The sequence below is a fragment of the Sphaerodactylus townsendi genome, linkage group LG03, assembly GCF_021028975.2.
Source record: "Sphaerodactylus townsendi isolate TG3544 linkage group LG03, MPM_Stown_v2.3, whole genome shotgun sequence".
Taxonomy (NCBI): Eukaryota; Metazoa; Chordata; class Lepidosauria; order Squamata; family Sphaerodactylidae; genus Sphaerodactylus; species Sphaerodactylus townsendi.
In genome coordinates, this window is record NC_059427.1 from 44,737,933 (window position 1) to 44,761,095 (window position 23,163).

General features: G+C 44.3%; 1 protein-coding gene across 1 annotated transcript in view; it reads left to right on the forward strand.

Moving 5' to 3' along the window:
• The first annotated feature begins 18,673 nt into the window (after positions 1 to 18,673).
• The window catches only part of LMCD1 (LIM and cysteine rich domains 1), a 75,219-nt gene continuing 70,729 nt past the window's right edge, over positions 18,674 to 23,163 (forward strand). Inside the window, exon 1 of the mRNA XM_048490125.1 lies at positions 18,674 to 19,001. Within this exon, the coding sequence (XP_048346082.1) occupies positions 18,975 to 19,001 (27 nt within the window). The 5' untranslated portion in view covers positions 18,674 to 18,974. The remainder of the gene's footprint in view (positions 19,002 to 23,163) is intronic.

Genomic DNA, 23,163 nt, shown 5'->3' on the forward strand with positions numbered 1-23,163 from the left:
CTGATCAGTCCAGGTTTGCTCAGGTTCATCAGAACAGCTCTCTGAATGATGGTTGCCCTGATCATGACTAACATGCTGGGCCTGCATCAAACCAGAAGGTGATTGAGTGTGAGTCATTTCTATCGGTTTAATGTAAAACCTCTATTTTCTTTTCTTTTTTTAATAAATGCCTTACTCTTGCAAAAACAATGTGATTTTCAAATGTCCCTAGCCTCCCAGCCAGACGTTCCTTTCAAGGGGATGTGTTGTAATAAACGCTCCAGCCTGATGCCAGTGCTAAGCATTGTTGAACTAAGAGAGGATATATTTTAAACTGACAGGACTAAAGAGTTGTGGTGTCCTAAATCGAATTAGCTGACAGCCTCTGAATGGGAGTCACTGCAGGATTAATAGACTGCCAATTTTTTTAAAAAAAGGGGGGGGGTAATAACAAGGTAATGAACAAGTTTAACTAGGATGTTGTAGAATTTCCGGGTTGTGTGGCCAGGTTTTAGTAGTATTTTCTGCTGACATTTCACCTTCATCTGTGGCTGGCATCTTCAGAAGATCCTCTGAAGATGCCAGCCACAGGTGCAGGCGAAATGTCAGGAGAAAATACTACTGGAGCATGGCTATACAACCCAGAAAACCCACAACATCCTAGTTAAACTTGTTCATTACCTTGTTATTACCCTTTTTTTAAAAAAATTGGCAGTCCATTAATCTAGCAGTGACTCCGTCCATCCCTAGTGATTCCGGCCATGAAAGCCTTCGACAAAACACATTTAACATTAAGGTAAGCAGATGAATAGAGATAAATCTACCCAGTAACATATGGGCTTTACCACTGAAGCTAGGTTTCACCTTCATAATTTCCAGGGGATTGTTGTTAATCTGCAGACATCTGGCAAAGACCTTGGCACAGGGTGTGACTTACCAAGGATTAAATCATTAACACCAGATCCTAGACGGTATTTAGAAAGGACAAGAAAGTTCTTGTTTGCAGTGACAAAATTCAAAGCCAATAAAATTATGTTTATGTGGCTTGAAAAGGATGACCTAATTTGTTTTCTTCCTTAGTCTGAATAACTGATGTCAGATTCAGATTAATGAGTACAGGCTTTACGCTAAAGCATCTTTTACCCAAGCGGCAATAGACAAACATACAAATGGGTTATAGAGATTTAATACTCAGCGCTGCATAATACTGAAAGTAAGTTTAACAAAAAGCTCACGCTATTCTAGGGCAGTAGCATAGTTGCCATTAAAACATTTCTGGGTTTTAGAAATTCCCCATTGGCTGCAAAGGAGCAAGGTCAGTTTAATAGGAGAATTTGAGGAATTTCTGGGGGTGACTGTAGGGTGTGTATTCTTCAAGTTTTCAGGGTGGCTTTAGGAGACCCTCCTGGTAAGAGCATTGTGGTTTGGTGAAGTTTGGTTTGGGGGGGGGGGGGGCAGTGCTATGAGTCATCAAAGGGATAGCCTTCATCTCCTATTAGACACCATTGGAAACAATGGGAGATGGGGTTCCATAAAATTGGACCCTTTGAACCAAATTTCACCAAACTTGGGTGATCTCAGGAGGAGAGTTTGGTGCTGCTATCTTAATAACACACCCCCTACAGGTGAAAAACAGTAAAAATGCGAAAAAAATCCAATTTGCTTAAAATTTTTCAGGGTTTTTTGGGTCCCACCCCTGAGCCCTGCCCCCAGGCCTGGAGAACATTTGTCTCTGGGTGCTATTCCCCCCCTCTGCCCCCAGTACAGAGCCCCCCACCTTGTCTTGCCAGCAGAAAAGGGAAACTGCTCTTTAGGCAACAATCAAGCTTGAAGACTGATCCAGTGTCTTTGGGGACTCTGCTCCAAACTTGATCTCAAGAAAAACACACAGTGTTGTGTTTATACCTTCTGCAAAGAACTGTGAAGAGGACGCTGCTATTAGTCAATGGTTAGTGAACCAGTGTTTTCACAAATGCTTTCTGATGTATTTTTATAAATTATACTTACATTTTGAGTTTATTTGAATTACCCTAGACTTTGAACCTGGTCCTTGAGTACTCAAAGGGTTACATGTAGGATTGCTCTATGACAGCCAGTCAAGGCCACAAAGAGTTAACCACTGGATGGCAGCAGTTCCACTCAAGATCAAAGATCCAAAAAGACTGCGTGGATTTCATAGAAGATCTTATACTCTTTTATACTTCCTATCTCCAATTTTTTCTAGCAAGAATACGATGAGATAGGTTCAGCTGAGAACAGGCAACATGCCTACAGTGAGCTTTGTGGTCTCTGAATCTAGATCTTTGAGATCCCAGTCTATTTCTTTCACCACTACATCATGTCTTTTCTGAGAACGTATGATGTAGTGGTGAAAGAAATAGACTGGGATCTCAAAGATCTAGATCAGTGGTGGCGAACCTTTGGCACTCCAGATGTTATGGACTACAATTCCCATCAGCCCCTGCCAGAATGGCCAATTAGCCATGCTGGAAGGGGCTGATAAGGAAACAACAATCTCTCAACTATCTGGAGTGCCAAAGGTTCGCCACCACGGATCTAGATTCAGAGACCACAAAGCTCACTGTAGGCATGTTGCCTACTCAAAAGAGATTAGATGGAAGAGAAAATATCTGAAGCAGGGTGAATAGCTGGATTTATTGGTTGGTACTAAAGACCATGGGATTTGATGGATTCAGACCCTACCTAGAAACAGAACCACAGCCATTCAAGATGAGAAACCTGATGAACTGAAACAGAGGAAATGGCTGAGAAAATGTTTCCTCCCATGGAAACAATGTACTAAATCTACATCAAAAAAGCAACATTTAATCAAGGATCAGGAGAAAAGTGAGAAATATTGTCTTTGGTCTCTATTGGCGGTGGTGTCTTTTTTTGGTCTTTTTGTATTTGTATTTCAATTTATACCCCACCCTATCCCTGTAAAGGGTAACCTATCAAGAAAATGAGAAAAGATGAACCTTTGCAGTCTTATCTGCAATGTAACATACATGAACCACAGAGGAAGGTGCCCAGCACTTTTTATTTGGGAGGGTGGCATGTATTGGAACTTTTCAGGATTGTCTGGCAAATGGAGGCAAAACTCTAAGGAGGACCCTGCTCTCTTCTAAGATTGTAATTGTTTTCTTGATCTTACAAGTAAGCATTTAAACAAGAAAGATTTACTGAGACCTGGGACCATTTGCCTTCTGAACTATCGCAGAATGTAAACACCATTTGTTCTCGTGTCTGTGACAAAGCAGAAGGGTTCCAGGTAACATTCAAATTGCTTGACTTTCCAACAGTGGTGCTTTTCATAGAAGCTAATTAATATTCATGGCTCAGGCAAGTGTCATTTTAAGTGCTGGCATTTACTTAATACATCATTAAACCATGTGAATGACTGGTAGGGCTGTTAACTCCAGGTGATGGCTGGAGACCTCCCATCATCACAACTGATCTCTGAATGACAGAGGTCAGTTCACCTGAAGAAAGTGGCCATTTTGGAGGGTGGAATCTATGGCATTATACCCCACTGTATTCCCTCTCCTCCCCTCTCCAAACGCTGCCCTCCCAGACTCTACACTCCAAATCTCCAGGTATTTCCCAACAAGGAGCTGTCTACCCTGTTGACTGGGGAATATAACAAAGGTGGGAAAAGAAGGATTAGAGCACTATAACAACCATTTAAGTAGAGCTTTTTTTATCATTATGAAAGAGAAACTTCGACAAAAGATCTGAACAGGTTACTCTTTGGGTGAGGCAGCAGTCAGCTCCTTGCGACTTGGGGCGGGGGAGGGTTGGGGTGATTTTGGGTTTATTGAAGCAACAAGCCTACATCCAGCCCATTGCTACATCCAAGCTCCAGTTTAGAACATCAGCAGTTTCCTCAGAATTAGGTGGAAAAGAAACGTAGAGCTGGGTATTATCTGCACGTTAGTGACACTGCAGCCCAAAGCTCCGGATAATCTCTCCCAGTGGCCTTATGCAGATAGTAAGTAGCATTGGAGATAAGCTCTAATCCTGAAGAACAGATCCTAGTTATGCCTTGTGGGCATTCTTTGCTTGCACCTTTCTTAAAATGTTTTAAATGTGTATTTTCAATGCCTGTTGCTTCCATGTGGTCACATATGACAGCTTTGGTATGATAAATAACAGGTAATCAAAGAGGATGATTAAAAAAACCTAAAATGGACTGAATACTAATAACTACATTACCAGTAACATCTGTAACATCCTTTTAAATCCATTGCGGTCAGTGGGCTTAGCAAATGTAATTCTGTTTAGGATTGCATTTTATGTAACTCTCACTTATATGTACCTGTATTAAGGAGAAGGGCAACCCAATCCAAGGGGGAGGGTGAATTCCCCTCTGGAGGTGATGTGAGCTTATACCAGCTGAAATTACCTCCCTGGGTGGAGAGGCAAATCCTCTGGCGCCCAGCCACTGTGGTGCCTTGGGAGCACGTGGACTAGTACCAACATGATGCTGTCCCTGCTTAGCTGACAGCTGTAGGTTGGGCTGTGAATCTCCGGCTTTGGTGAGAGATCTTCCACCTCCCACCAGCTCTGCCAGTCACTGCTCAACCAGGCAGTGGGAGAGAAATTCTAGGAAAATGGGGGAGGGGCAGCATCGCACTGGAAATAACATCATCACATTGTTGATTACTTCACAATATTTCCAGTGAGGTACACCCCCCCCACACACACATTAGTAAATCTCTTGCCTACTGCCAACCTTGCTCTGGAAACCCTAGCCTATTTTCCAAACAGTACCAGAACAATGCAACATGTGACTATGGTCGTTTGCCCACTCACCTTTTGTTGAGCAGTAGTTGCGGCAAATAAACTGGAGGCCTGCTGCATTCCCCACTACCTAAGCAGCAGCAACGCAGCGCCCCCGACTCTGCCGCTCTCCGTTCTCCTCAGCGCACGTCATTTCTCCCCCGGATGGTCGAGTGACATTTCTGAAAACCCCGCAGCATCCGCGGGGGGGGGGGGGGGGGGGGGGCAAGGCAGTGGGGAAGCCGGGGGTCACCGCAGGTTTGAATTTCCCGCTGCACATGGTGACGTGGAACAATCAGGGCACTGCGGGGCATGCACAATGTGCACGCAGCATTTCCTTCCACCATTTTTTTACCATGAAATCACTTGTCTGCACAGCTTATTTTCATTGTTCATTCAGAAAATTCATCTCATGAAATGGAGGAGAAAGGAAAGCAGGCACTTCTGTGTTCTGCAAATTTTTGCGCCACAGCACAACAGCCAATCAGAAACCATTTTTTTAAAAAAGGAAAAAAGGCATTGGTTCAGTTTGATTGTGCATGTCGACGTTTCGTCGACGATTTCAGGTTTTTTTTAACCAAGTTCCACCCACAAACCAGCGCTCCAGCCAATCGGAACAGAGAAGCGCCCTGCCGATGACCACTGAACGCACAGTTGTGGGGAATGCTGCATGTCATGAAGCTTGCGGCTGCCGCGAGGTTTACAACAGGGACAAGCTGCGGTGGGGAGTCAGACCTCGCGCTCAAAAGCACCGATTCAAAGGAGCTCGGTTTGGCTCAACATTATTTTTTAACGTGGGGAAACGACCTATAAATAAACAGCAGGGGATGTCTTTAGTGAGGACATTTTTCCCCATGAAGATGCAGTTTATGCATAAAGCCAAAGTGTTAAAGTGGTTAAGAGTGATGGCTTAATTCCCTGCTTCTCCATATAGGGGGGGGGGGGGCTCTAATCTGGAGAATCAGGTTTTATTCCCCATTCTTCTTTTTGGGTGACCTTGGGCTAGTCACAGTTTTCTCAGAACACTTTCAGTCCCACTTACCTCACAAGGTGTCTGCTGTGGGAGGTGGAGTGCGGAGATGATTTGAGACTTTGAGTCTTCTTACAGTAGACGAAAGCACAATATAAAAACTATTCTTTTCCACATAAATGTACACACAAAACGTAATGAGGTGGTAGCATAGCCTATAGTATAAACAATGGCCCATTCTGCACAATACAAATAAAATGTCTTGCAGACATTTTAAAAAGAACTGTTTTGGCTCTTTTTGTCCACATAGTGCAGAAAAAGTGTCCAGGTTAAAATGGGGGGGGGTCATCTGCTCCCCTCCTTCAGCGCTCACTTTTGGTTTGTGCAGCTCATGCCCACCATTTTCTGTCACTTCAGCCATCATTTGCAACAGGTTCCCGTGGCTGTTTGCTCTGCTTGCATCTACAGGCCTCAGAGGAGGGAGAGGAGCCCTCAAGCCTGACATCAGGTCCAGACACGGGAGGGTGAGGAGTTCTTTCCTTCCACCACTCTGGCTAAGAGAGTTTTTCCCCTCCCCAAATTTTTCAAGACACAGATCAAAAGAGAGTAGGAGAAGCCCACAGCTAACAGGCAAATACTGGGATATATGTGGAAATTGTACAACGTGCCCTCCTATGCCAATGAGATCCTTCAGGTCCTACTCACAGACATTCCTGAAACAGCCCTACAGTTCTCGGGTCTGGTCTCCAGGGACACGGAGGGCCAAATCAAGGACACCCTGGACCGGAGGGCAGATCAATTTGCCAGGCAAGCTCATGAAGCCATGGCTTTGGCCATCAAGGCTTCCTCCACAGCATCCATTGTAGCCAGAACCTCTAGTCTGGACTAGGAAGCTCTTGGAAATCATACCCAAACAAGACCGCAGAGTGGCTGCAAGTGTGAACAGGATCTTGAAGGTATCATTCTTCTTGGCAGATGCTACCTTAGATTTGGTGACTTTTCCGCCAGGGCCAGGGCCTCATTCATAGCTAATAGAAGGCTACAGAAGGAGCAGCATAATGGTTAAGAGCAGGTGCATTCTAATCTGGAGGAACCAGGTTTGATTCCCAGCTCTGCCGCTTGAGCTGTGGAGGCTTATCTGGGGAATTCAGATTAGCCTGTGCATTCCCACACACGCCAGCTGGGTGACCTTGGGCTAGTCACAGTTTTTCGGAGCTCTCTCAGCCCCACCCACCTCACAGGATGTTTGTTCTGAGGGGGGAAGGGCAAGGAGATTGTAAGCCCCTTTGAGTCTCCTGCAGGAGAGGAAGGGGGGATATAAATCCAAACTCTTCTTCCTCTCTTCTACTGTGGCTCAGGGCCTGGCAGGTCGACTGGGGGTCTAAAGCCATGGTCACAGACTTCCCCTTCCAGGACAACAAGCTGTTCTGGAGGAGTTGAATAGCATCCTTGTAGAGAAAAAGGACAAGTCCAAAGCCTTGCCCAAGTTTGTGCAGGTTTGATAAGAAACCAGCACCTTCCACTAGTTCCTTTCAATCCCACACCACACTGCCATGCTTCAGCAGGAGGCAAAGCACCCAGCTTGGGGCCAGGGCCATCAACAGTTCAGGAAGGACTTTCCTCCCCGAACGTCCCAAGGCAATGGGCAGCCTGACCACGGTAATTGACCTATCAAGCATGATGCCAGCTCTGCCCTGATGGGTGGCAGGCTAGTCTTTTCCCATCAAGCTTGGGCCCAATCCGGAGCAGATTCCTGGATCCTAGAAATAGAGACCTTGGGCTTCTTCTATTTCTTCCTGGCATCCCACTAATGCAGGATCCGCTGCTTCCATTTTTAAACGCCACTTCTCTCAATCGAGCACATTGTCTGGTTGCAGGCATATAACTTTCAGATCCGCATTGATGGTATCTTGCCATCGTTGTTTTGACCTTCCAAGTGGCCACCAGCCAGTAACCTCGATGTGATAGGCAATGCTGGCAACAGTGTCTGGGGCTGCTCGTCAGACATGGCCACAGGGCGGGCACCTGTCTCTCATTTTTGCCTCTATGGGTGTGATGCCAAATAGTTGTCGGACCATGTCATTGGTGATGTGGTCGAGGAGGGATACACCCAGTGTTCAGCGAATCATGCACGTTTCCATGACATGGAGTCGTAACTCAGCCACTTTCATTACAGGCCAACACTCTGACCCATACAGTGCTACGAGGCAAACAATGGTCTTGTAGATGTTTGACTTCAGGTGCATAGACATTTTCTTATCACAAAGAACACCAGTGACTCCCTCCACCTTAGCCATGTTGTTGAGACCTCGGGCTACGACACAGAATTTCTATCCATTCCCCTAGGAAGATTCATCCTATCCCTGCTCTCCAGGGATCCCACCAAGTGAGAGAGAAAGCTCAAAGTAATACAGCACCTGCAGAACATAAAGGCCATAGAACCCATTCTGGCCTCACAGAAGGGCACAGGAGTCTATTCCATCCTATTCACGGTGCCCAAGAGAAACAGTGAATGGTGGGCTGATTGTATGTTTCAGCTTCTTTTCACTGCTTCATTGCAGAGAGTGAAGTATTACCAGTTCTGTCTTAATACCCACTGTTCAAATGAAAATGTCATGGTTGCTTTTGCCTATTTGCCTTAAATTGGGGCCAAGGGATCACTATGGTGATGACTATTCTTTATCCTAATTAGATGTGAGGGGGAGGGATGTTTCTTTTTTAAAAATAACAGGAATGACTATCTGTTTGGTTATCCCTATACTGATTAACCCAACTCAATTTTTTTTAAAGGCAAAGGACCTGATTCAGAATCTCATATTCTTTTTCTGCATCTCCCTTCCTGCTAGCACTGGTAGTAATACTGTCTTTCAGTTAAATCACAGACATATAATTAAGCACCAATAATTGTAGGTAAAATTGACACATAAAGAAGCCTTGCATTCCTTTATTGGCAATCAATGAGAGAGCAGAATCTTAGATTTAATTGTGGGCTTTTTTTCATTTCACAGACTTCTTCCAGTCATTTCTCAGGTTCATTTTCATTTATTTTGGAGGCTGCTGGAATGGAATTATCTGTAAAGAATATTGACTCCTGACAACGTTTCTTGGCTCTGCAATTCCTCTTTTCAAAAAGGTAAGCTGGAAAAAAGACAGCAAAAAACAGCTCTATAGATGCATGTTCCACTTCAGTGAGTAACCACAACCTTACAAATAAGAACACATCAGCCATGTCCCCTCAGAATGATCACATGAGACTACAAAATCTGAGTTCATTCTGTTTATTTAAATCTATTTAAATTAACCAAATGGATGATCTATGTCACTTCTTATTTCAATTACCTGATGATTTTTTAAAACAGGCGCTGCACTATGCATCCGCCTGCTCTGCCTTTTGGATAGATCAACTCTATCTCTAAACTCAGCCAGTGGCCTTGCTTACTACTGCCTGGACAGTATCTCCCCTGATGTGCTCCCAACGTTCCTACAGGTTCAAAAGATGCCTCTCAGCCCCAGGGGCACTCCTGCACATGCTCCTAGCCACAAGGAATTTGATGCCCTATTTTGGCCATGCCCCCCCCCCCCATCATTCCAAATGTCTCAAGGTGCTTGCTTATTAGCCCTACCTATCCTGAGCAACCTGCTCTATTAAAGCCAATTAGTTGCGGCCCAACCAGTTTTATAACCAGGCCTATTAATGGGGGGGAAAGCCCCTACCCATGGAGAAAGCACAGAGCATGCGAAAAAAGTGCTTCATGATTAGTGAATCAGGCAAACACTCCAAATCATACATGACCCTAAATATACTGATGAGTTAATCTCGTGCTGCCCCTGCAGTCACAGGAAAAAAAGCTGTAGGTGAGAGGGAGCAGCCTGGTGCCCTCTCTTGATTGGCTAACCGGGGTGCAGCTGGCAGTTTCCCCCCACACGTTTCGAATGGTGGATGGGGAGGGACCTCTAGCCAAATCAGAAGTTGGGCTGAAAGCGGTTTCCCCACACTGCAGAGAACAGATTTGGCAAGGGCTTCTCTGGTTTAAAGCCACCATAAACACAATACCTGGTTTACCATAAACCAGTTGTGCCTTGTGCCTCATTTGGAGTTAATGTGGCCAAGGCAAATTAACCCACAGGATAATCTGCTGTTAATGTCTGTTCTCCAAGAAAAGAACAATGCAAAGACCTGATGTTCAAAACAGGGTTTAAAATTCTCTTTTTGGCAGCAGTTTCATCTTTCTAAATGTCATTTCCTGTGGAGCAATAAACACTATGAGCACAGTTAGTAGAGCAATCCTGTGCTCCATTAAGACATCTGGGAAGCCTTAGGATACTGATACTGCAATAATCCTATGCAGCTTTACTCCAGTCTAAACCCATTAATTTCAATGTGTTTAATCTACAGTAACATTGTCTAGGACTGAACTGTGCTTTACTAAGCAGAGTTACATTTGTCTAAGTACCCTAAAGACAATGAGCTAAACAGCATATATCTCTACTTAGGATAGCACTGTTAGTCTTTTATGCTGATATATCTGGAAGATAAACAGTATTATGGTGGAAGGGCTCCTGCTAAAAATGTTTTTTTCCACCTATTTTCAGTAGTTTGGAAAGGTGAATTTTAGACAGGTTGGTGTCTAAAGGTCTTCTCCACACTTTGGGGTGAAATGCACCCCCCTGAAAAGGGAGTTTGGGCAGCCAGGGGAACCGCGGACGTCAGAAGGGAGGGGTCCGTTCTGCCCGAGGAGAACGGGGTGTTACGACAAGGTACCGTGGTCGATGGTAAGATTGCTCAACTTGGTCGTGCTGTGGGTAATTCTATCGAGCAGGCATGAGGAGGCCCGCATGGGCCTTCCGGTTTCTTCCAAAGCAATGGTGTCACAGGTCTTGGCAAACTTAGAGAAAATCAAAGCATGGAAAGGGAAAAATACCAAAAAGGAAGTATGGTGGAAGAAGTGGTAGTGGTTCAGGTCGCCACCGGTCCCCTAACGGTTTAAGAAGAGGGAATTCCCTGATGGTACAGTTCTGCAATGGTGAAAATATGTAAAAATGTTTACTGGTATGATGTGTTTCAACTGTATCATGGAGGATGTATCTGATCATTGGTGATTTGTATTTGTAGTTTGTAGTGGTATTTTGTATTTTCGAGTTCGTGTTTAAAGTTATTGTTGCTGTTGTTGTTGAAAGGATATTTTTAAATAAAAATCTATTCCCCCCCCCAAACCCCTATTTTCCTAAGATCCAAACAAAACAAAAATACTAAAATGGCATGGGTTACAATTCCATCACATAGGCAATTATAGGTTAGGATTTTTACATTTCATTAATATGCCTGATAGCACTATTTTATACATGAATACTGAAATCTATGGGAGATGTGGCAAAAAAAAAGTCCTGGATGTGGCACAAGGGCGTGGATGCCCTGGGTGATGTCTCAAGGGGCAAATATGCTGACTGGAGGGGCACTAACATCGGCAGCAGGGCGCTGTTTGTCTCAGTGGTGCCTGAAAATGGAAGCTGCCTTTGGTTGGCAGTCCTCTACAACAGGAGTCTGCCCCAGCACTGGTGGTGGTGTTCCAGCGGTATTTCCTAAAGTGGAGCCAATTTTAGTCAGCTTTCTGTGGCATTTTGGCCTGGCAATGCCTCCATGTACCCTCTAAAAGTCCCCATTAAGCTGCATAGGGTGGTGGCCAAAATTTTTTGCCGTTTTTCTTGGCTCCTGCACTGCCCCTTTAGAGGTGGAACAGCTGTGTCATGGCGTTGCCATCCCTGGCCGCTACAAAACTGCCCCCCCCAGACTACTCTTTAAGTTGTCAAAGCAGTAACAAAAGCTTCCTTTCTGAGAAAGTATCACATATGTTTAAATTCCTTCCTGAAGAATCTTCAGAATATGAATAAATTTTACATCTCTAGTCTTACCTAGCTTTCTAGCCATTATTATTATTATTATTATTATTATTATTATTATTATTATTATTATTATTATTATTATTATTATTATTATTATCATTATCATCATCATCATCATCATCATCATTACTATTCATAAGTGGATTTTTAGACTGCCCTCCCCCAAAGTGCTCAGGTTGGTGAACAGCAAAGGAGAAGGCAGTGCTTCAGTCACAATAATCATACTAAACTCATCATATTAACAACCAATCATAAAAATAAAAACAGAATATATACTATAAAATGGGAACTGTATTGGATGGCAATAAAACCCAACCCCCTATCGTGCCCACAGGAGGCCTAGATGTAATGCGGATTATGCGGTCAGCCTGGCTGGCCAAATGCCTGGTAAAACAGGCCCTTTTTGCAGGCCCTGCAGAAACTTTTAAAGTCCTGCAGGGCCCTGGTCTCTCTAGGAAACCTGTTCCACCAAGTAGAGGCATGGGCTGTAAAAGCCCTGGCCGTTGTAGAGGCCAGCCGGATGTCTTTCGGGCCAGGGACCTCCAATAGGTTCTCCTCTGAGGAGCGGAGGGATCTAGCGGGGCAATATGGGGAGAAGCGGTCCCTCAGATATGCAGGCCCAAGGCCTTGAAGGTTAAAACCAACATTTTGAACATGACCAGAATTTGATGGGCAGCAAGTGAAGATGATATAGGACCGGTGTAAAACTAATACCATAGTGCATTAAATGAGGGAAAGTAAAGAACCTGCAACTTTTAAAAACTCCAGCAATGGCAAAACTCCTTTAAAACTACTATAAAAGAATATAAAGGAGACACCAAGTCTAGGCTTTTATTTCCTCAACATTTGTCCGAATATGAAAGGAATCTTGTTTAGCTAAGACACTGTTTCCAATTCTAGGTTTTCAGTTCTGATTTACCATCTTGTCACCCTTGTATTTCTTTTATCGTAGAGGATTCTATGTAGCTGTATTGAGCCATGAATATACCTAAGGCAGCAATACTTTGGTGGTTTGTGAAACACATAGGAAGTGGATGATCTCCCTTCTGCACACTTTCCAGTAATTAAGCCCTTTCCCCTCAAAGCTTGTCATATCAATTCCCAAAGTATGACTTGTACAGAGATTATCTGTGTTTAGTCAGAAAATGATTGTGTCTCTTCAATGCACTCTGACAGGCATAACACAGACTTATTTGACAGAGGCAGACAGAGAAAGCATAGTTTGGAATCCAGCCCACCACACAGCCTGGCCATCTCAATGTCCTTCAGAGCTCTCTATTTACTTTCCCTCCATTTCTAACTCAAATGCGTTCACTACTGATCTTTTTTTTCCTTTCTGGCTAAATAGCGATTGCCTTTTCAAAATGCAATTCTGTTCTTTAATACTTTCTCACAATTCATTATTGCCTGTTACACTTCTGTTACCCACCGGCATGGGGCAACTTTAATAGTGATTTCAGTGACTTCAGCCTGGCAGCAAATAAAATTGAAGCCACAAAATTCAAATTGAAAATAAAATAAAGTTTTAATGCGGTCGAACAGAGTTTCATTCAGTAAGAAGTGAATTCAGCAGCTCGGTCAACACCCTCAGCACAGAAAAGTACAGGCTTCTTTTAGTAAATTTTAGAGGTTACATCATAGATTGAATTATACAATGGCAATCCAGGGCCATCAGGGGCCATCAAGCTTTTTCCTCCGAGACGTCCAGGTCTTATATTTGGTGAGGAAATACCTCTGGATAGTTGTCTTTGTGATAATGCAGATGTTTGCCTGCTAATAAACTGGAAACGGCCAATTGCAGATCTCCCATTATCAGGCAGCCCCAGCCAAGAGGCTAGGTGGCTGTTGCGGCATTGCAATTGTGCCATGCAGCTGTTTCCAAAGAGGCTGTCAGGCAGCATGGGAAAGCCTCCACAGCAAAAAAATCCTCCCTGTCACTATATGTCTATCAAAAATTATATTAAAACAAAATAATTATTATCTGTCCCTCTGGTTACACTTCTACCCACCAAGTGCCAAAGCACCTCCCTTTATTTTGAAATGGGGACTTTATGTCAACTCCTTTTAACCATTGACAAGTATTGATAAACCAAACAACTCTCATCTAACAGAGAATGGAGACACTAAGGCGGATTCCGCACGGGCCAAAAACAGTGGTGTAAAAATGATGTAAAAGGGTTTACACCGTTTTCACACCATTTTCACACTGCTGTTTTTGGCCCATGTGGAATCTGCCTAAGAGTTTGGAAAGATTCCCAAAGGACTGAAATCTAATCAATTTAGCCAGCTACCAGTTTACAAAACATGCAGCCATTTGGAGACTATTAAAACTGTTCTGAAATTTTTACTGTATAATAAATGTATAACTGTACTTGATTTATCAGTAAACTACAACTGTGGAACTGTTCTTACACACTACCATAAAATACATTCATAAATATAACTTGCTTAGTTCAAAGGTAATTAAATAGTTATTCACCAGGCACTGAAACTGCTTTGTACATAACAAATTTAGGCATACATATAAAGTGTACACTACACTTACACCTCAAAATGTATGAATTCAACATGTTTGGAAATGTGGTGCAGAGGCATATACACTCAGTCACATCAAAGCCACCTTGATATCCCATCAAGGCAATTTCACAAAATTTCCTAGCAGCAAATAACACCATCTACTAATAGTCACAGGAGTCTGTAAGTAGTGTGACTATAATATCAAATTATATAAACAGGAGTACAGCAGCTACAAAAGCAGAGAGGGAATAAACAATATAAAAGAAAATGGGATAGTTAATGAATATAGACAGGGCTTTCAGAGGTGCAAATAAATATAGACAGGCCTGCATTTTGTGCAAGTTAAGATAGAAAATAGTATTAGACAGAGATGGCATACCATGGACTGGATCTATTCTCCAATCTTGATTTATCTTTGAGTGGCACTGCCACATTTAATCAAAGTATAGAAAATATGTTTACTCACAGTTCAGTTCACAGGAAGGAAGAATAAGAAATGAAAAAGTCTGAACTTCAATGTTATATTTTTTCTTTGGTATATACATATTACATGCTTATGTATAATGTTGATGTGAGCATATGTGTTCCATTAATTGCTGTGAACTTTTTTATGGTATCTGATTGCGCGGCAAATGAGCTTCTAGGCTTTATAACACTTTCTGGAAACTATAATGCCGCCCACCAAAGAATCCTGGCATTGGTCATTGCTGGCCAATGCTGCAAGAATCTAGCTATCACAGTTGAATGTCTGGTAATGAGATATGGAACAATACTTAATTAGGTCCCCAACATAATTTTTTACTACTAGATGGCATCTAGTAGTAATCCAAACCAGGACTTCTGCACTGTTTGGGATCCAAACCAGGACTTCTGCACTAAATCGCAAGGGAGACAGATGGGAATTTTGGAAGCAGTGATTGTATCTGGGTGATTGAGATGCATTCCTGTCAATGTAACTGCTACAAGATATATGTACTCAGCCTGCTATATGTTACCACTGCTGTAATAGGACAGTCTTCCCTTGATCTTTCCTTTATGGTTTCATACACTTTGTAGATAACTAGGCTTATCCCTGACACCTAATTCTGTCATGGGAAACGGGATGTTTCCATTGCTCTGTGGGGGTAGGAGTCCAGGTGGCTGTATCTCTATCTGTTGCTGACCTTGGGGCACCTCGGCGCTGAAGTAATTCTTTCTCACATTCTTTGGGAAAACGGGAGGGGGGGGTGTTATTTCTGAATAAAGAGGATAGCAAAAGCCAGGTTCACCAGAGCTGGCTTCTTGCAAGCTGAGTGTGGAGGTTTCAAACACCACCAACAGCCCTGCTGTTTACTGTTTGAATCCCCCCCCCCTCCCTTTATCGGTATTGCCTTTTTGCCTTTACAGGGTTCATAGCATAGCAGAGAACAGCAGCATCATATGCATATTCCTTAGGCCTTACCTCAAGACATTCAAAAATTTTGTTACTGAAAAGCTTCCCCACAATGAGCTATATACAGAAAATCAGAAGAAACTGTACTTTAAAGCCCTCCAATCCCTATTTATTTGTTAAATAAAATTATCAAAATAATTAAAAACAATTCTAGTGTATCACAGTCTAAAATCTTTGTTAATTAATAAACTTTAATGTGCACACACTGCTAAACCTTGTCAGTTTAAAGTGTTATGAAGCTTCATTTGCCCCCAAAACTCAGATTTGCATCACCTCCATCTGACGCCCAAATGTGATGCCAGAAGACAGTATATTTCAGAGAGCCAACATAGTGCAGTGGTTAAGACAGGTGGACTCTAATCTGGAGAACCAGGTTTGGTTCCCCAATTCTCAGCATGAGCAGCGGATTCTAATCTGATGAACCAGGTTTGGTGTCCCCCCACCTTTCACAAAAAGCTTGCGGGTGTAAGACCTTGGACTAGTCTCAGTTCTCTCAAATACCTGTAAGACCTTGGACTAGTCTCAGTTCTCTCAAAACTCTCTCAGCCCACCTCCCTCACAGGTCATGTGGAGAGGAAGGGAAGGAATTTGTAAACAACTTTGAAATGCCTTATGGTTGAGAAAAGTGGGGTATAAACCCAAAGTCTTCTTCTCTTCCATATGAAAGGACAACTATGGCATAGGGCATTTTCATTTAAAGGAATTATTAATATTCATTTACTGAAAATAATCATATCCCGCCTTAGCTCTTCTGACTCAAGCAGGAAAGGAACAAAAATGTCTAGTGACAACGCGATGGCTACTGCCTGCCAAACAGCAAAACCTGGTGGTAATAATTAACACATCTATTCTTCATAAACCTTCATGGAACGTGTGTGAAAGTATCCACAGAGAATTCACCATCAGATGAAAGAAGATCATAGATCTACTGTACCTCAGACATTTCATGCCTGGCCTGGGCACTGGAAAAAGCAAGAGTTGTGGAGTGGAAAGAGTGTTGGACTGGGATCTGGGAGACCCAAGTTTGAATCCCCAATCTGTCATGGCAACTTGGTAGGGTAATCTTGGGCCAGCAACACAGTCACAGCCTAGTCTACCTCAGGGCAGTGGCGTAGCGCCAATGGGGACATCCGGGGCGGCTTGTCTCCAGCATGGCGCTGCCAGGTCATGTGAGGAGCGCAACCCCCCCCCCCACACACACACACGCCTGATTGAAGAAGTACAGGGCGGAGCAGGCATCAGCTGCCTTGACGCTTCCTCCAGCTCCCCTCAGCCGACCCCTGCATGAGAGGCGACCGGCTGGCGCCCCAAGCAGGGGCTGGTCGAGGGAGCCGAAGGTGCCTGGAGCTGCAGCCTGCTCCGTGCTTCCAGCTGTCACGCTGTGGGAGCCGGCAGCACAGGGCAGAGAAACCCCCTCTGCCCGACTCCGTTGGGCAGAGGGGAAAAGGATGCTGCAGCTTCGCCTCTTACGCTGCGGGAGGCGGCGGCGATGGGCAGGGAAACCCCCACTGCCCGACAGAGGAGGCAGCCGCCTGCTCCGTCGGGCAGAAGGGAAATGGCTGCCCTGGTCTGCCCGGTGCCGCCGCCTCTCACACTGCGGGAGGTGGCAACGCTGGGCAGGGAAACCCCCTATGCCCGACGAGAAATGGCTGCCCTGGCCTGCCCGGTGTCGCCACCTCTTGCGCTGCAGGAGGTGGCAACGCCGGGCAAGGAAACCCCCTCACACTGGGGGAGGCGGTGGCGATGGGCAGGGAAACCCCCACTGCCCGACAGAGGAGGCAGCCACCTGCTCCGTTGGGCAGAAGGGAAATGGCTGCCCTGGCCTGACCGGTGCCGCCGTCTCTTGCGCTGCAGGAGGTGGCAGTGCCGGGCAGGGAAACCCCCTCTGCCCGAGGAGGCAGCCGCCTGTTCTGGCAGGCGGAGGGGAAATGACTGCCCTGGCCTGCTCAGTGCCGCCGCCTCTCTCGCTGCAGGAGGCGGCAGTGCCAGGCAGGGAACCCCCCTCTGCCCGACGAGAAATGGCTGCCTTGACCTGCCTGGTGCCGCCGCCTCTCACACTGCGGGAGGCGGCAGCGCCGGGCAGGGAAACCCCCTCTGCCCGTTGGAGGCAGCCCTCCGCTCCATCTGGCGGAGGGGAAATGGCGGCGGCTGCCTGGTCCATGCAGACTGGTCCCCTCCACCTCAGGAGCAGGCAGAGGTGGGAATGGTGGCCTTCAAATGTTCTGCTTCCCCATGGATCCCCATGCCGCACCATCATACCTGTAAGATTAAGTAAGTGGGTGGGGGGGGGGGGGGGCTCGCAGGCTGCCCCAGGTGCAGCTTTGCTCAGCTATACCTCTTTCTCAAGGGGTTGTTATAAGGATAAAAAGAGGGATTGGAGAACGTTATAAATTGCTTTGGGTTTCCACTGGTGAGAAAGACAGAGTATAAATGAAGTTAACATTTAAAAATTTTTCTTTTTTCTGTAGCCATGGTACTAAGAAGACAACATATAACTGTGGCAAAACAATTCCTAGCCCACAAGGAATTTTTGCCACAATAAATCTGTGCATTTTTAAGATGTCACAGGGCTCTTTATCGTTTTTGCTGCAACAGACTAAACATGGGCATTCTTTTAGGAATGCCAAGTATTTAATATTTCCCCTAAATAAAAGATCTTGCCCAAGCAGGTTCTCACCCAGGTGGTTAATGCTCTAACCCCCATCCCTAGCAATGTAAATAAACCCAAGTTACTATGGCTTAAAAATATTTGTTTTTTTTTTAAAAAAGAAAGAAAATATTATTGCAACGTCCCCGTCCGACCAGACGAGGTTGGAAGAACTGGGGCGAAAGAGCGCCACTTAGACAAGGATATATTTTTAGATGTAGAGGGCTAATAATATCACCGCACCCCCCTCCCACACATGTACACTTCCTTCTAATTACGCGAATTGGTTCTCCCCCGTCATCCTTTAAAAGGAAGAGAAAGAGACGTGTGATTCAGAAAGGAATTTCGACTCTCCTGCTTGCATTCGAGCGAGACAGATGTGCGGCACGCCCTTCACAGCTGGAGCGCGGACGCCGGTCTTTCCCCCTGCACGCTCCAACCCGCCCCTTTGGGGTTAACCAAAGCAAACCCTAGAATGTGCGGAGAAAGCCTCACTTCCCATTGGCTCAAAGAGTTTGAACTCCGCCTCTGATTGGCTGTCAGGATTTTAAAGGGAGTTGCGGGTCCCGGTTAAAGGAACATCGCGAGGGTAGTTCATGGTTAGAAAGTTAGATTCAGCAAGTGAGCGGCGCCCCGGCACCTATAGCAGATCGCTCTGCGGCTGGTGTCAGTATTAAAAGCTGCATCGAGTTTATTTTTCTCATTTCTGAATAAGAAAAAAAAGAGGAAGTAAGGACAACTGAGGAATGGACCTGAGTTCAGGAGTTCAGAAGGTGAGTAGAGTTTCTTCCCCAACTGTTATTCAGGAATGCCAAAGCTAGTTTCAGTTTCTCGGTCCAGTTAATAAGGCTGTTTCTGGGCTTGTGAGCAACCTGGTGAAATAACTGCCCTATCATGTTAATAGAGACTTGATACCTGGAAGTGTGCAACCAGACCTTTGAGGGCAGACAGGTAAATAAAAACCCACTAAGCCTCTGTAGAAGAGAACATGTTTTCTCAGACAATTGGCAACCCTGGGGTATGTTACTACTTTGATTGCTCCACTGATAATGCCAAGTGCAACTTACTTGAAGGAAGCAAATCATATTGCATGCTGGTTTGCACTTTGAACAGAGAGTGTACTTTCCCCCTGTAACTTCCCAGTGACCGTTTTTATTTTGAGGAATTATTGTTTTTCTTCCTGAAGGTCTTTCAGTCACTGTCTAAACTACTTTATGTGGCTACAATCTCTTTTCTCCTTGTGTTTTGGTCTGGTCCAGCAGTTGGAAAGCAGACTTGCTTCCTTTAAAAAAATGCAGAAAAGGAGCCTTGAATCAATTCCTGTGTATCCTTTCTTTTTATGTAGTAAAATGTAAAAGATGACAAAAGTACTCCTAGGTGCAGTAATCCCCACTTAAGTCACTTGGATGCGTCTTTGATGTGTTCAAAGAGATTGGATTTCTTAGATTTGCATACCACCCCTCACTTTGTAAGCTCCTATGTAGGAAGGGAAAGCTTGTAATTGTATAGGAACCCATGGTAATTTGATGAGCCCTCTGTTTGGCAATACACCCCATTGCAGACTGTGCTAATTAGCATGCTAATTTTGAAGTAAACCCCATTGGAGATTAGTAGGCTTTATTTCAATATAACTCTGGTTAAAATGCGGTGTCAGGTATTCTGGAAGATGCTACAGAAACACTGAATAATTGTGGGTTGATCCTCTCATGGCACTGTAGAGTTAAAAGTTGTGCCAGGGTAGTTTCCAGTTCTGGGAGTATGGGCAAAAATCAAAGGAAAGGACACAGTTCCAGCATGGTTTTTAGTCAAATTTCTGGGAACTTCTTCTCTGGAACACCCAAAATTTGCACAGAAAGTCTATGCACCACTTAAATTGGGATAATCTAGTTTTACTGTAGAATCTAAGCCAATGCCATCTGTCCTTATATTGTGTAAAGAGCTGTGAAGGCAGTTTTCTCCAGAAAAACAAACTTGTACTTGTACCCAAGTAGGCTAATCCCAGATGAACCCAATATTTTGCTCTTGATATTGCATTCAAGTGGTGAATTATAGTAGTTCAACAACTGAGTAAAGAGTTGCAGATTGTTTGAGTATAATGTGGAAGGAAAAAAGGGAATCTGCTCTTCTGAAATGAAGTCATTTTACTTGCAAATCTAAGCAGTCTTTGCACTTTCAAAAAACATGGGTCATCTTTGATGTTAAAAATTGACTGGGATAAAACACTGTCATAATCCTTCTCCATTCAAACTTGGGATTCCCAAAGTGGGTAGTACTGCTCCCTTGGAAGGTGTGGTGGTGGTGGAAACATCAAGGGGGCAGTGAGAATTTTTGGAGCAGTAGGGGGACAGCAGAGAATTTTGGGTGGTTGGGAGGCAGGAATTCCTGGATCAGCTGGTGGGGAAAAGGTCTTGTCCTTCCATCCTTGCCATGTGGTGACTAGTGAGTTTTAAAGGAAAAGCAGCTGCACTGTCCTCGCTGTGTAGCCCGGTGGGGTGGGGGTGGGGGGCGTGAACCAAGGCAAAGAGTCCCATCACTGCTGCTTTGCCGGGCAATATTTTTTTGCAGCAGTCTCCTTGCTGTGTAATTGTGGTGGAGGGAGGAAGCCAAAGCAAAGAGTCCCATTGTCACTGCTTTGCAAGGGAAGATTTTAAAAAAGGAAAGTAGCACTCTCCTCACTGTATAGCCTGTTGGGAGGGGGTGAATGGGGGCCTGTGTCTCTGTGTGTTGTTTTTTAATTTTCAGTAGAACTAATACCAAGAAAGAGACGTGTGTTCGTGTGTGTGGAGGGGGTGGGGGGGGGGGAAGGATTGATCCTGGGAGAAAAATAGTTTGGGAATCACTGATTTAAACCTAAGGGGGAAATTCTTATATAAGCCAGATCTCTTAGATCTAAGGTCCATCATTATCCATACATGCAGGGCCAGCTCCCTCAAGATGGATTTTCAGTAAAAAAAAAAAAGAAAGAAAAGGGAATGGCAATGTACCCTTAGAAAAGAAATTCTTTTAGAACAGTTCTAGAACAAATGAAGCTTTCTTCTTGGAGCACTTTCCTTTGGTGGACAATAATGATTGAAACTTACACATTTGCTTCCCCCCCTCCCTGGATTGTAAAGACATAAGATTTGTATTCTTAAGAGAGAACTTAAAATACAGATTTCTTCCTCCCTTGTATGGCTTAGTGTATATATTTTGGAACTAGGAAGATGGAAACTTTATATAACTGATATTTGGGATGATAAGCCAGTGTCATTAATGTGGCAGTAAGAATTCAAGGCATCAGACATAGTTGCTTTCCAAAGAGGCTGTTGACGTAATACCTGATGTCTGGCGTGTAACAGAATAGGTATACAAGTTCAGTTGTATGAATAGACTGGGAAATATCCATAGTCTAGAGAAGTAATCAGAGTACTATTTTGGTAGTGTTAAAATAACCTGGCTGGTAGCACCATGAAATCAGAAATGGGGAGCCAGCCAGCCGGACACACATGACTGGCCTGTGGAATCCTAAAGCCAATCCTGCCACAGGTTGACCTCAGCTGGCCTATGTTGCAAATACATTCCACAACTGCCATAGCTGTGGCACGAACACCTGCTGCTGGACTGTGCCACCCTATGGATTCTCTGTACCAGTAAGAGACCTATTTATGGTAGGTTTAGGGTACTGTGCCAATTGTGACAAAACCTCTGTCCTTCCATGTTCTTTCTGCCCAACTCTAGTGCAGTGGCACCCAAACTTTTTTGGGCTACCGCCCCCTTTCCTCCCAGGCCACATCCCTAGTGCCCCGACACTCACATATGAACACACATCTCTTTCTTGGTACTAGGTATACTGCAAATTCAAAACAACTTCTAGCACTGTAAAAACTCATGTGTATTTCACAAATAAAATATGACCAAGTAAATAAACCAATTTATTGAGCAGCTTTAGCAATATGAAAGTGTAACACACACACACACACACACACACGAGGCTACACAGTGAGGATAATGTTTTTGCAAAAAAAATCTTGCTTTGCAAGCTATCAGCAATGGCCTCTTTGCCTTGTTCCCCTTCCACCTGGGCTACGCAGCAAGGAGAGTGCTGCTGCTTTTCCTTTAAAGCTCACCAGTCACCAGGATGGAAGGACAAGACCTTTTTTCTGCTAGCTGGCCCAGGAATCCTATGCTGTCCCCCTACTGCCTCAAAATTCTCTGCCATTCTGCAACTGCCCCAACATTCCTCACCACCCCCCTTGATGTTTCCCAGGGGAATCTCTACTATGCTATACATCCATTTCATCCAGGAAAATAGGGGGTTCACTTTTGTGTTACCTCTTCAGTATTAGCATGGATTTGGATTAAGATGACTAGGAGGCTTGTACTGGTCTTTTAAATGTTTGCTACTACATGTTCTCCGAATGCTGGGGTGCATGGTATGAATGGAAGTTACAAAAGATTGTTTTCAGGTATGGTTATACGTCTCACATGGCAAAGATAAGATGCGTCACACATGGGTCCCAGTCATCTGAACTGACATTATCAGTTTCCAAACCCTTATACTCTTGAAATTGTGGGGTGAGTTTGAGAAAAATATGGCCAGATGCAAGATTTGCTATGAAAGCTTTAACACCCTTTGATGTCTGCTATTATCAGTGGACTTAGAATCATGTAATTCTCTATTTAGGATTGCACCGTTGGTAGATTTTGTTTCAGTTTAGGCTTGTAATGTAAATATTCCAGCCAAGAATGGAGGTAGGTGGCCTAAAATGGCTTGTGATTTCTCAAATCCTTCATATGAACAGGTGTCATTAGTCATGCAGTGTTTAGTCTACTGAGCCCTGCACTGTTGGCACAAGGGACAAGAGTTAACAATTGCTTCCTGGTGTACAAATACAATGTATGTGCATGGACCTAACATGGCACATGTAAGGAAGTAATTCATACTGACTTCCTCAT